Raw genomic sequence first — 15,000 nt, forward strand, 5'->3', positions numbered from 1 at the left:
CTGTGTGTTTTTGCTCACACCCAAAAAGGAGCAAATTTGACAAGCTATAATAAATAATCTGGGGACACATTCACCTCAACATTCTGGGGACACCATAGATTTATATTACATCTTGTGAAAAGCGGCGTAATATGTCAGCATTAAGGCGTTCTCTGGCTGGTTTAGAGGGAATCTGGAGCTCTGTCGTTCATGATTGCAGTGTGTGATCGCTCAGCTGTTCTGTTGGGGTCGTGATCTGGATCCAGCTCTTGTCTGTCCACATGATTGTCCAGCGTGTCGTGATCTCCGGTGTCCCTGTGACCGTCTGACCCGAGACGTCTCTGTGACACGATCATCAGATGATGCCCGAGAGGATGACTAAGTGTGTTCTGTCTGTCCGAAGGCTTAGTTCTCTTCCACCAGCATCAGAATAAGATAAAACTACGGCAAATCAAGATCTTTCTCTTTTTAACTACTGCTCTGTCTGTGAAGAAACAGGATACACACATTGGAAAACCTGGATATATGAGGTTTTAAAAAAAAGTGTGATTTCTTGGAAATTAATCAAATCTTAAAACGCCACCATGCACATTATTTATAATGAATACGTTTATCATGTGTTTCTCCTTTCATTTGGTGGATTGAAGGTCAAATTTTTCCATTAAAGAATTTTTTTATGTTATACATTAAAACAAAACTTTATCATCGGCCACTCTATTAGCTACACCTGTTCACCTGCTCGTTAACACAAATATCAGATCAGCCAATCACAGGGCAGCAACTCCGGCATGTGGACGTGATCGAGACGATCAGTTCAAACTGAGCATCAGAATGAGGACGTGATGTAAGTGACTCTGGTTGCTGATCTGGTGTTTCAGAAACTGCTGATCGACACACCCATCTGAAGGCTTTACTGGAGAAACGTCTCCTGTTCTGCTGAGTCTGGATTTCTGCGGATACTTTCAGATGAAGAGTCAGAATCTGACGTGAACTACATGAAAGCGTGGATCGCCCTGTGGTTCAGGATGCCGGGAGTGATATAATCGTGTTTTCTTGACACACTCTGGGCTCTTAGTACCAATAGAGCATCGTGTAAACACCACCGCCGGCCTGAGTGTTGTTCATGTCCACCCCTTTATGACCTTCTTCCGATGGCAAGAGAACACACGTCACGAAGCTGAATCATCTCAGACTGGTTTTCTGATCATGATGATTTCACTAAACTCATAACCCTTTTCCACCAAAAAAAGAACTGGTTCGGAACTGTTGCTGGTTCAAAGTTGGTTCGGAGTTGGTTCAACTTGCGAACCTTCTCAGAACCGGTTTGTTTTTCCACTGACCAGAGCGCCCAGCGAACGACGGCGTTACGTCACTGTGTACGTCGCCATACGTCTTAGCTAGAAACGCTTGCAAATCTACAACATTACTTTGGGATTATCTCTAACTCGTGAACCAAAAAGGCTTTAAAAACATTTGAAATATGTAAGTCTTTTAACCTTTTCCTTTGATATGTAATCTTTTCTGATTAGTTATGTACCCCTGTCTTGTGTCTTTTTTTTCTTTCCATTTATTTGTTCGATATTGTGACTGTTTTCTTCTTTGCTTACATAATGTTTTCAATAAAAAAAACTAGAAACGCATGCGCCAACTTCAAGCGTAACAATTACAATGGCGGACTGCATCGTGTTTCTGCAAATGTTTCTCCTGGCTTTGCGATCCTATATTATGGTCAGAAAAGATGTTTAGAGCACATCTAAACCCGCCCCAGCCCCCACCGTAAGCATGACGTGGTAAAAGAACGGTTCTAGTCCAGCAAAGAGTCAGTGGAACCAGTTTTCCTGGCCGAGAACCTGTTCTTTGGTGGTCGAAACACAAAGAACTGGTTTGCGCGCAGGCACCGGCTCCCAACCGGCTCTCAAAATGCTTTGGTGGAAAAGGGGTATCAGACGCCTCCACACAGATCTCAGTCCAGTCGAGCCGCTTCGGGATCTGCTGGATCGGGAGATTCACGTCATGGATGTGCAGCTGATAAATCTGCAGCAACTGTGATCTGATCATGACAATATGGACCAGAATCTCTGAGGAATGTTTCCAGGAGCTTGTTGAATCTCTGCCATGAAGAATTAAAGCATTTCTGAACGCAAAACTGGGTCTGACCCGCTACTAGGGGTCATATCACCTGTGTGTGACTGAACCTCAGGTATATCTCTTTGAACGTCTCCTCGCTCTGCTGTGTGTTTGCAGGAAACCAGGTGGCACTTCCTGTTTGCTTTCTTGGCGTTTCCTGCCCTTCTGCAACTGTGTGTTCTGCCGTTTCTGCCCGAGAGCCCCAGATTCCTGCTGATGGAGCGTCGGGATGAGGTGGCAGCGGAGAAAGGTGAAAATCAGCTCATTAAACTCTCATTTAACTCATGTATCCTTTTATAACTCATTAGCACAGTCAGTTTGAGGAGGTTTGGACTCTTAAAACAGCTCTGCTACTTTGTTCTAGATACACACCATCATCACATAATAATCACATCATCATCACACCATCATCACACCATCACATCATCATCACACCATCATCACACCATCACATCATCATCACACCATCACATCATCATCACACCATCATCACACCATCACATCATCATCACACCATCATCACACCATCACATCATCATCACACCATCATCACACCATCACATCATCATCACACCATCATCACATAATAATCACATCATCATCACATCATCATCACACCATCATCACACTATCACATCATCATCACACCATCACATCATCATCACACCATCATCACACTATCACATCATCATCACACCATCACATCATCATCACACCATCATCACATAATAATCACACCATCATCACACCATCATCACACCATCATCACACCATCACATCATCATCACACCATCATCACATCATCATCACACCATCACATCATCATCACACCATCACATCATCATCACACCATCATCACACCATCACATCATCATCACACCATCATCACACCATCACATCATCATCACACCATCATCACACCATCACATCATCATCACACCATCATCACATAATAATCACATCATCATCACATCATCATCACACCATCATCACACTATCACATCATCATCACACCATCACATCATCATCACACCATCATCACACTATCACATCATCATCACACCATCACATCATCATCACACCATCATCACATAATAATCACACCATCATCACACCATCATCACACCATCATCACACCATCACATCATCATCACATCATCATCACATCATCATCACACCATCACATCATCATCACACCATCATCACACCATCACATCATCATCACACCATCATCACATAATAATCACATCATCATCACACCATCATCACACCATCACATCATCATCACATCATCATCACACCATCACATCATCATCACACCATCATCACACCATCACATCATCATCACACCATCATCACACCATCACATCATCATCACACCATCATCACACCATCACATCATCATCACACCATCATCACATAATAATCACATCATCATCACATCATCATCACACCATCATCACACTATCACATCATCATCACACCATCACATCATCATCACACCATCATCACACTATCACATCATCATCACACCATCACATCATCATCACACCATCATCACATAATAATCACACCATCATCACACCATCACATCATCATCACACCATCATCACACCATCACACCATCATCACACCATCACATCATCATCACACCATCATCACATAATAATCACATCATCATCACACCATCACATCATCATCACACCATCATCACATAATAATCACACCATCACATCATCATCACACCATCATCACACCATCACATCATCATCACACCATCATCACACCATCACATCATCGTCACACCATCATCACATCATCATCACACCATCACATCATCATCACACCATCATCACATAATAATCACACCATCATCACACCATCACATCATCATCACACCATCATCACACCATCATCACACCATCACACCATCATCACACCATCACATCATCATCACACCATCATCACACCATCACATCATCATCACACCATCATCACACCATCACATCATCGTCACACCATCATCACATCATCATCACACCATCACATCATCATCACATCATCATCACACCATCATATCATATCATCATCACACCATCACACCATCATCATCACACCATCACACCATCATCATCACACCATCATCACACCATCATATCATCACACCATCACATCATCATCACATCATCATCACACCATCATCACACCATCATCACACCATCACATCATCATCACACCATCATCACATCATCATCACACCATCATCACACCATCACATCATCATCACACCATCATCACACCATCACATCATCATCACACCATCATCACACCATCACATCATCATCACACCATCATCACATAATAATCACATCATCATCACATCATCATCACACTATCACATCATCATCACACCATCACATCATCATCACACCATCATCACACTATCACATCATCATCACACCATCACATCATCATCACACCATCATCACATAATAATCACACCATCATCACACCATCATCATCACATCATCGTCACACCATCATCACATCATCATCACACCATCACATCATCATCACATCATCATCACACCATCATATCATCATCACACCATCATATCATCATCATCATCATCACACCATCATCACACCATCATTACACCATCATATCATCACACCATCACATCATCATCACACCATCATATCATATCATCATCACACCATCACATCATCATCACATCATCATCACACCATCATATCATATCATCATCACACCATCACACCATCATCATCACACCATCATCACACCATCATATCATCACACCATCACATCATCATCACACCATCATCACACCATCATCACACCATCACATCATCATCACACCATCATCACATCATCATCACACCATCATCACACCATCACATCATCATCACACCATCATCACACCATCACATCATCATCACATCATCATCACACCATCATCACACCATCACATCATCATCACACCATCATCACATAATAATCACATCATCATCACATCATCATCACACTATCACATCATCATCACACCATCACATCATCATCACACCATCATCACACTATCACATCATCATCACACCATCACATCATCATCACACCATCATCACATAATAATCACACCATCATCACACCATCATCATCACATCATCGTCACACCATCATCACATCATCATCACACCATCACATCATCATCACATCATCATCACACCATCATATCATCATCACACCATCATATCATCATCATCATCATCACACCATCATCACACCATCATTACACCATCATATCATCACACCATCACATCATCATCACACCATCATATCATATCATCATCACACCATCACATCACACCATCATATCATAAAATCATCATCATCATCACACCATCATATCATCACACCATCATATCATATCATCACACATCACATCATCACACCATCATATCATATCATCATCACACCATCACATCACACCATCACATCATCACACCATCATATCATATCATCATCACACCATCACACCATCATATCATATCATCGTCACACCATCACATCATCATCACACCATCATATCATCATCACACCATCATATCATCATCACACCATCACATCATCATCACACCATCATATAATCATCACACCATCATCACATCATATCAACATCACACCATCACATCATCATCACACCATCACATCATCATCACACCATCATCACATCATATCAACATCACACCATCACATCATCATCACACCATCATCACATCATATCAACATCACACCATTACATCACACCATTACATCATCATCACATCGTGCCATCATGACATCACATCATCATAACATCATCACACCATCATATCATATCATCACACCATCACATCATCATCACACCATCATATCATCATCACACCATCATATCATATCATCATCACACCATCACATCATCATCACACCATCATCACATCATATCAACATCACACCATCACATCATCATCACACCATCATCACATCATATCAACATCACTCCATTACATCACACCATTACATCATCATCACATCGAGCCATCATGACATCACATCATCATAACATCATCACACCATCATATCATATCATCACACCATCACATCATCATCACACCATCATATCATCATCACACCATCATCACATCATATCAACATCACACCATCACATCATCATCACACCATCATCACATCATATCAACATCACACCATCATCACACCATCATCACATCATATCAACATCACACCATTACATCACACCATTACATCATCATCACATCGTGTCATCATGACATCACATCATCATAACATCATCACATGATTACCACATCACAACACAAATCAAAATCAGAGCTCCACTCTGAGGATGTGTGTGTAACATATCAGTTGATGTCATTGCTGCAGTGTATTAGTGATCGTGTGTCAGTGATCGTAATCTGAACGATTGCTTATTTAAATCTAGTAATCTGTCTTTGTTTTAAAACCTTTAGTTTAGTTTTCCCTCATGAATCCCTCTGTGTGTGTGTGTGTGTGTGTGTGTGTGTGTGTGTGTGTGTGTGTGTGTGTGTGTGTGTGTGTGGCAGCATTCCAGGCGTTCCTGGGCCGCACAGATGTGAGTCGCGAGCTGGACGAGGTTCACGCTGAGAGTCGTGCTCAGAACACACAGCGGACCGCGTCTGTGCTGGAGTTGTTCCGGAAGCGTTCCCTCCGCTGGCAGCTGATCACTGTGGTCGTGGTCATGAGCTGCTACCAGCTCTGCGGACTCAACGCTGTTAGTTCAACACGTCAACATCACTGGAAACACTGCAGTCACTGCAAACACTGCGATCACTGCAAACACATCAACATTACTGCAAACACGGCAAACACATGAACATCACTGCAATCACTGCAAACACTGCGATCATTGCAAACACATCAACATTACTGCAAACACTGCGATCACTGCAATCACTGCAAACACATCAACATTACTGCAAACACTGCGATCACTGCAATCACTGCAAACACATCAACATTACTGCAATCACTGCAAACACATCAACAATACTGCAATCACTGCAAACACATGAACATCACTGCAAACACATCAACATTACTCCAATCACTGCAAACACATGAACATCACTACAAACACTGCAAACACATCAACATTACTGCAATCACTGCAAACACATGAACATCACTGCAAACACATCAACATTACTCCAATCACTGCAAACACATGAACATCACTGCAATCACTGCAAACACATCAACATTACTGCAAACACGGCAAACACATCAACATTACTGCAATCACTGCAAACACATCAACATTACTGCAATCACTGCAAACACATGAACATCACTGCAAACACATCAACATTGCTCCAATCACTGCAAACACATGAACATCACTGCAAACACATCAACATTACTCCAATCACTGCAAACACATCAACATTACTGCAAACACTGCGATCACTGCAATCACTGCAAACACATGAACATTACTCCAATCACTGCAAACACATGAACATCACTACAAACACTGCAAACACATCAACATTACTGCAAACACATCAACATTACTCCAATCACTGCAAACACATGAACATCACTGCAAACACTGCAAACACATGAACATCACTGCAATCACTGCAAACACATGAACATCACTGCAAACACATCAACATTACTCCAATCACTGCAAACACATCAACATTACTGCAAACACTGCAAACACATCAACATTACTGCAAACACTGCAATCACTGCAAACACATCAACATTACTGCAAACACGGCAAACACATGAACATTACTGCAATCACTGCAAACACATCAACATTACTCCAATCACTGCAAACACATGAACATCACTGCAAACACTGCGATCACTGCAAACACTGTGATCACTGTAGTCACTGCAACCACGATAAACACTGCAATCACTGCAAACACATGAACATCACTGCAATCACTGATATCACTGCTGCACACTGCAAACACTGCACGGGTCATTCACTGCCATACATCACACCCTTAAACCAGTTTATACACGCAAAATTAACGCTGCAGTCCGTCTGATATAGATATAGAGGCATTTTACATGGTTATGAGTGTAATATTGCTCATATAGATATCCAAGTATATGATACAGCTTTCATTCTTCAGCTCAATCATATATTCATCAGGGAAAAATCAGTTTGAATAAGGAAAGCGATATCGTTGTCATAGTGTCCTTTCAATGGTTAAAGTTACCGCAGTTATTGCATGTGCATGTGTATATTTGTACCGTTTTGTTTTATTCGTTTATTTTCATTTATCTATTTACCTTTTTTTTTATTTGAAAGATAGTAAAGATATTGTTTGATAAGTGAGATCTCTGATTGTAGTCCTTGGAACCCAAAAAAAGTAGTTTGAAAAGTTTAATTTTACAGCATCTGTTCAAACCCTGGTTAAAGAGCTCACAAACACTCTGATATGACAGATAGAAGAAAGAATGAAGCAGTTTGATAATGATGAAGATGATATATATCAGTTGATATGAAGATGATGTGTGTGTTTGAGGCTGATGATCCTCTTCCTCTGTAGATCTGGTATTACACTAACGGGATCTTCGAGAAGGCCGGGTTCGAGAAGGCTCTGATTCCCTACATCACACTCAGCACCGGCGGTATCGAGACACTGGCCGCCATCATATCTGTGAGTGAGAAAACACTGAAGAGGACAGATGCGCTTTTGCAGTTATCGATCTGAATAATGACTCTATAATCTTCTGTAAAGAACAGCTTTACAGCTGAAATACAAGTAGTGTCATATCTGATGAAGTTTGCATCATTGATTCTGTTATTTTCCTGTTTATCCTTGTGAAGCTGCTTAGAAACACTCTCTACTGTATAAAGCACTGTAGAAATGTGTGTGTGTGTGTGGGAGTGGGTGCGTGTGTGTGACAGTGAATGTGTGTGTGTCTGAGTGAATGTGTGTGTGTGAGTGAGTGAATGCGTGTGAGTGTGTGTGTCTGAGTGAATGCGTGTGTGTGTGTGTGTGTGTGTTTTAGAGGTTTGTAATGAGTTTAGGGAGCAGGGGAGTGTCTTGTGTTCAGCCTCGTGTTTTTCCTTTCAGTAAATCTAAGGCTGATCTTCCCTGTTAGTACTGGACTCTAAATCAGAGAGCATCATGGGAATTGTGCATAAAGACCAGCAGCACAATGGACATGATGAGAAAGAGCTCCGCAGCCTGTTAATGTGTGATAGTGTGTGACACTGTCCCATGATGCTCTCTGATCAGAAACACATGACCAGAGATCTGTCACTGTTCTTCATCATGTTTGGGTCTCAATGTGATGTTTAGTGAATGGAACAATAATCACAATAAACGCAATACTAACGGTCTTCATCTTCAGCACGACATCTGTTGTTCAGCATTTCAGTCCTATCTGTGTGTTTGTGTGTGTGTCTGTGGGTGTGTGTGTGTGTGTGTGTGTGTGTGTGTGTGTGTGTGAGAGAGAGAGAGAGAGAGAGAGAGAGAGAGAGTGTGTGTGAGAGAGTGAGTGTGCAATTTTAAATAGAAAAATAATTAAATTATGTGATGCACTTGATTGCCAGAGGTATTGGGACACCCTTCCAAATCATGAATGCACTCAATGATTCCACTCATTTCCATGCGAGTCTGGGTTTGGCAGTTGCCAGGAGAACGGTGCCGGACGGCATTGTGCCAAGTGTAAAGTTATGGTGTGGGGTTGTTTGGTGGAGGGAGGGTTGTGGCGTGGGGTTGTTTGGTGGAGGGGGGGTTATGGTGTGGGGTTGTTTGGTGGGGGGGGATTATGGTGTGGGGTTGTTTGGTGGAGGGGGGGTTATGGTGTGGGGTTGTTTGGTGGAGGGGGGGGGTTATGGTGTGGGGTTGTTTGGTGGAGGGGGGGTTATGGTGTGGGGTTGTTTGGTGGAGGTGGGTTATGGTGTGGGGTTGTTTGGTGGAGGGGGATTATGGTGTGGGTTGTTTGGTGGAGGGGGGGTTATGGTGTGGGGTTGTTTGGTGGAGGGGGGGGGTTATGGTGTGGGGTTGTTTGGTGGAGGGGGGGTTATGGTGTGGGGTTGTTTGGTGGAGGGGGGGTTGTTTGGTGGGGGGGGATTATGGTGTGGGGTTGTTTGGTGGAGGGGGGGTTATGGTGTGGGGTTGTTTGGTGGAGGGGGGGGGTTATGGTGTGGGGTTGTTTGGTGGAGGGGGGGTTATGGTGTGGGGTTGTTTGGTGGAGGTGGGTTATGGTGTGGGGTTGTTTGGTGGAGGGGGATTATGGTGTGGGGTTGTTTGGTGGAGGGGGGGTTATGGTGTGGGGTTGTTTGGTGGAGGGGGGGGGTTATGGTGTGGGGTTGTTTGGTGGAGGGGGGGTTATGGTGTGGGGTTGTTTGGTGGAGGGGGGGTTATGGTGTGGGGTTGTTTGGTGGGGGGGGGATTATGGTGTGGGGTTGTTTGGTGGGGGGGGATTATGGTGTGGGGTTGTTTGGTGGAGGGGGATTATGGTGTGGGGTTGTTTGGTGGAGGGGGGGTTATGGTGTGGGGTTGTTTGGTGGAGGGGGGGTTATGGTGTGGGGTTGTTTGGTGGAGGGGGATTATGGTGTGGAGCTGTTTGGTGGAGGGGGATTATGGTGTGGGGTTGTTTGGTGGAGGGGGGATTATGGTGTGGGGTTGTTTGGTGGAGGGGGGATTATGGTGTGGGGTTGTTTGGTGGAGGGGGGGTTATGGTGTGGGGTTGTTTGGTGGAGGGGGATTATGGTGTGGGGTTGTTTGGTGGAGGGGGGTTATGGTGTGGGGTTGTTTGGTGGAGGGGGGTTTATGGTGTGGGGTTGTTTGGTGGAGGGGGGTTTATGGTGTGGGGTTGTTTGGTGGAGGGGGGGTTATGGCGTGGGGTTGTTTGGTGGAGGGGGGTTATGGTATGGGGTTGTTTGGTGGAGGTGGGTTATGGTGTGGGGTTGTTTGGTGGAGGGGGGTTATGGTGTGGCGTTGTTTGGTGGGGGGGGATTATGGTGTGGGGTTGTTTGGTGGGGGGGGGGATTATGGTGTGGGGTTGTTTGGTGGGGGGGGATTATGGTGTGGGGTTGTTTGGTGGAGGGGGGGTTATGGCGTAGGGTTGTTAGGTGGAGGGGGGGTTATGGCGTGGGGTTGTTTGGTGGAGGGGGGTTATGGTGTGGGGTTGTTTGGTGGAGGTGGGTTATGGTGTGGGGTTGTTTGGTGGAGGGGGGTTATGGTGTGGCGTTGTTTGGTGGGGGGGGGGATTATGGTGTGGGGTTGTTTGGTGGGGGGGGGATTATGGTGTGGGGTTGTTTGGTGGGGGGGGATTATGGTGTGGGGTTGTTTGGTGGAGGGGGGGTTATGGCGTAGGGTTGTTAGGTGGAGGGGGGGTTATGGCGTGGGGTTGTTTGGTGGTGGGGGGGATTATGGTGTGGGGTTGTTTGGTGGGGGGGGGATTATGGTGTGGGGTTGTTTGGTGGAGGGGGGGTTATGGTGTGGGGTTGTTTGGTGGAGGGGGGGTTATGGTGTGGGGTTGTTTGGTGGAGGGGGGGTTATGGTGTGGGGTTGTTTGGTGGAGGGGGGGTTATGGTGTGGGGTTGTTTGGTGGAGGGGGGGTTATGGCGTGGGGTTGTTTGGTGGAGGGGGGTTTATGGTGTGGGGTTGTTTGGTGGTGGGGGGGATTATGGTGTGGGGTTGTTTGGTGGAGGGGGGGTTATGGTGTGGGGTTGTTTGGTGGAGGGGGGGTTATGGTGTGGGGTTGTTTGGTGGAGGGGGGGTTATGGTGTGGGGTTGTTTGGTGGAGGGGGGGTTATGGTGTGGGGTTGTTTGGTGGAGGGGGGGTTATGGCGTGGGGTTGTTTGGTGGAAGGGGGTTTATGGTGTGGGGTTGTTTGGTGGTGGGGGGGATTATGGTGTGGGGTTGTTTGGTGGGGGGGGATTATGGTGTGGGGTTGTTTGGTGGAGGGGGGGTTATGGCGTAGGGTTGTTAGGTGGAGGGGGGGTTATGGCGTGGGGTTGTTTGGTGGTGGGGGGGATTATGGTGTGGGGTTGTTTGGTGGGGGGGGGATTATGGTGTGGGGTTGTTTGGTGGAGGGGGGGTTATGGTGTGGGGTTGTTTGGTGGAGGGGGGGTTATGGTGTGGGGTTGTTTGGTGGAGGGGGGGTTATGGTATCCAACATCAGTGCCAGACCTCACTAATGCGCTTCTAGAAGAATGCTCAAACATTCCCACAAACACACTCCTAAACCTTCTGGAAATCCTTCCCTGGAGAGTTGAAGCTGTTATAGATGTAAAGGGTGGAGCAACTCCATGTTAAACTCTACGGATCAAGAATGGGATGTCATTAAAGTTCATGTGCATGTAAAGGCAGATGTCCCAAAACGTTTGTCAGTATAGGGTATTTGCTGATGTGACTGTAACATGTCCACGTCTGTGTTTCAGGGTTTAGTGATCGAGAAAATCGGTCGGAGGCCGTTATTAATCTTTGGTTTCTCAGCGATGGCCGTGTTCTTCAGTCTGCTCACGGTCTTCCTGCATTTTCAGGTAAATAACAATCACATTAAACATACACTGAAGTCAAGTCAAGTCAAGTCACCTTTATTTATATAGCGCTTTTTACAATACAGATTGTATCAAAGCAGCTTCACAGTGATAACATGAAAATAATATAACAGAGTTTGTTTCTAAATGAAAATTGAGTCAACGTCCAACTAAGCAAGCCAAAAGCCAAGGCAACAGTGGCAAGGAACCAAAACTCCATCAGGTGACAGAATGGAGAATAAAACCTTGGGAGAAACCAGACTCAGTCGGAGGGCCAGTTCTCCTCTGGCCAACGAAGGAACAGTGCATGATTTATGATTCGGGCAGCATTACAAGGCAGATTGGATCGGAACATTTAGAATATTTATCCATTTCCATCTTTTGGAAGTCCAAGTAATCACGCCGGTGTTGAGACGAGTTGTTGAGGATCAGTGCCGTCCACCATAGAGGGTCCATATCGCCGGTGTTGAGTCGTCTCTTCACAGGCTTTGTGATTGGCGTATCTGAAGTCTCTGTGAAAGGCTGGATACAAACTGGAGCTGACGAACGCCGTTTTTCTCGGGACTCGCGTCCCGAGATAACAGCAGAAAAGCAAAAAGGGAAAATAATTAGCGTAGCTGCTGTTCATAATGATTTCCATAACACGGGCGTAAATGATAAAAAACATGAAGACAGTGATTCTTGCGTCCCAGAGTCACCCCCCTCCGTCCCCCACTCAACTCAGCCCTGCTTACTGACCTCTACATCCCTCCTGCTGCTGAGACCCAACCACAATCTCACAATCTCTCCGCAACCCAACCATACGCGCCGACCCGTTTGACTAAGGCTGTCGAGCCCCACTGTCGTCGTTAAAGCAGGTTCAGTGGCAACGGTTCCGTACGGCATACCACCTACCGCAAAACACAATATCGACCCAACCACCCGTCATTCACGCAATATACACAGGAACGTAATGACTGTAAATACTATGCAACCTCTACAAATAACCTACAGACTCTTCAAGTTTTATAATATTAAATGCATTTGATCTGATTCAGCAGTGGTATAAAAGGTAAGCATTATGTAAATGCTTGGCTAAAGAGATGCGTCTTTAATCTAGTTTTAAACTGGGACAGCGAGTCTGAGTCTCGAACAATATCAGGAAGGCTATTCCAGAGTTTAGGAGCTAAATGTGAGAACGCCCTTCCTCCTTTAGTGGACTTAGATATCCTAGGAATGACCAGAAGCCTCGAATTTAGTGATCTTAAAGAGCGCGATGGATTGTAGGGCGATAGAAGGTCCATTAAATACACAGGAGCTAAACCATTTAGGGCTTTATAGGTCAGTAATAGTACTTTGTAATTGATACGGAATTTGATAGGTAACCAGGGTAGAGATGATAAAATTGGTGTTATATGATCATATTTTCTTGACCTAGTAAGAACTCTAGCGGCTGCATTTTGCACTAATTGTAGCTTGTTTATTGAGGATGCAGGACAGCCAGCTAATAAAGCATTACAATAATCTAGTCTCGAGGTCATGAATGCATGAACTAACTTTTCTGCATCAGAAACAGATAGCATGTTACGTAGCTTAGCAATGTTTTTAAGGTGGAAAAAGGCTGTTCTTGTAACATATGAAATATGATTTTCGAAAGTCAAGTTGCGGTCTAGTATAACACCCAGGTCTTTTACTGAACTGGATAAAGTAACAGGACATCCTTCTATATTAAAGTTGTACTGTACAAGGTTTTGTGGGTAGTTTTTTTGACCAATAAGTAATACCTCCGTTTTATCTGAATTTAGTAGCAGGAAATTACGCTTCATCCAGCATTTTATATCTTTGAGACACTCTGTCAAATTTGATAAGTTAGTGTTTTCATCTGGCCGTGATGAAATATATAATTGAGTGTCATCAGCATAACAGTGGAAATTAATTGCATGTTTTCTTATAATATTACCAAGTGGCAGCATATATATTGAGAATAGCAGAGGGCCTAACACCGATCCTTGCGGCACTCCATAGTCTACTGACGTTATCTTTGATTTTCCCCATTTAAACAGACAAAATAATAAAGGTCTGATAAGTAAGATCTAAACCAGCTTAATGCCTGTCCCTGAACACCAGTGTAGTTTTGTAGTCGATCCAGGAGTATTTTATGATCGATAGTGTCGAACGCAGCACTAAGATCGAGTAGAACTAGTATTGAGATACAGCCTTGGTCAGAAGCTAAAAGTAAATCATTTGTAATTTTAACTAGCGCAGTTTCTGTGCTATGATGCGGTCTGAATCCTGACTGGAATTTTTCATATATCTCATTTTCTTGCAA

The 15,000-nt window shown here is 44.2% G+C and overlaps 1 protein-coding gene across 4 annotated transcripts in view; it reads left to right on the top strand.

Annotated features, from left to right (window-relative positions):
* slc2a9l2 (solute carrier family 2 member 9, like 2) overlaps positions 1 to 15,000 on the top strand; it is a 55,132-nt gene that overhangs the window by 27,949 nt on the left and 12,183 nt on the right. For all 4 annotated transcript variants that reach the window (XM_077246988.1, XM_077246992.1, XM_077246990.1 and 1 more), the window contains exons 7-10: positions 2,224 to 2,356; positions 6,745 to 6,932; positions 8,740 to 8,850; positions 12,594 to 12,695. In XM_077246988.1, the coding sequence (XP_077103103.1) occupies positions 2,224 to 2,356; positions 6,745 to 6,932; positions 8,740 to 8,850; positions 12,594 to 12,695 (534 nt within the window). The remainder of the gene's footprint in view (positions 1 to 2,223; positions 2,357 to 6,744; positions 6,933 to 8,739; positions 8,851 to 12,593; positions 12,696 to 15,000) is intronic.

Source organism: Siphateles boraxobius, unplaced genomic scaffold (assembly GCF_051911475.1).
Source record: "Siphateles boraxobius isolate OS27281-9 unplaced genomic scaffold, OSU_SipBor_1 291, whole genome shotgun sequence".
Classification (NCBI taxonomy): Eukaryota; Metazoa; Chordata; class Actinopteri; order Cypriniformes; family Leuciscidae; genus Siphateles; species Siphateles boraxobius.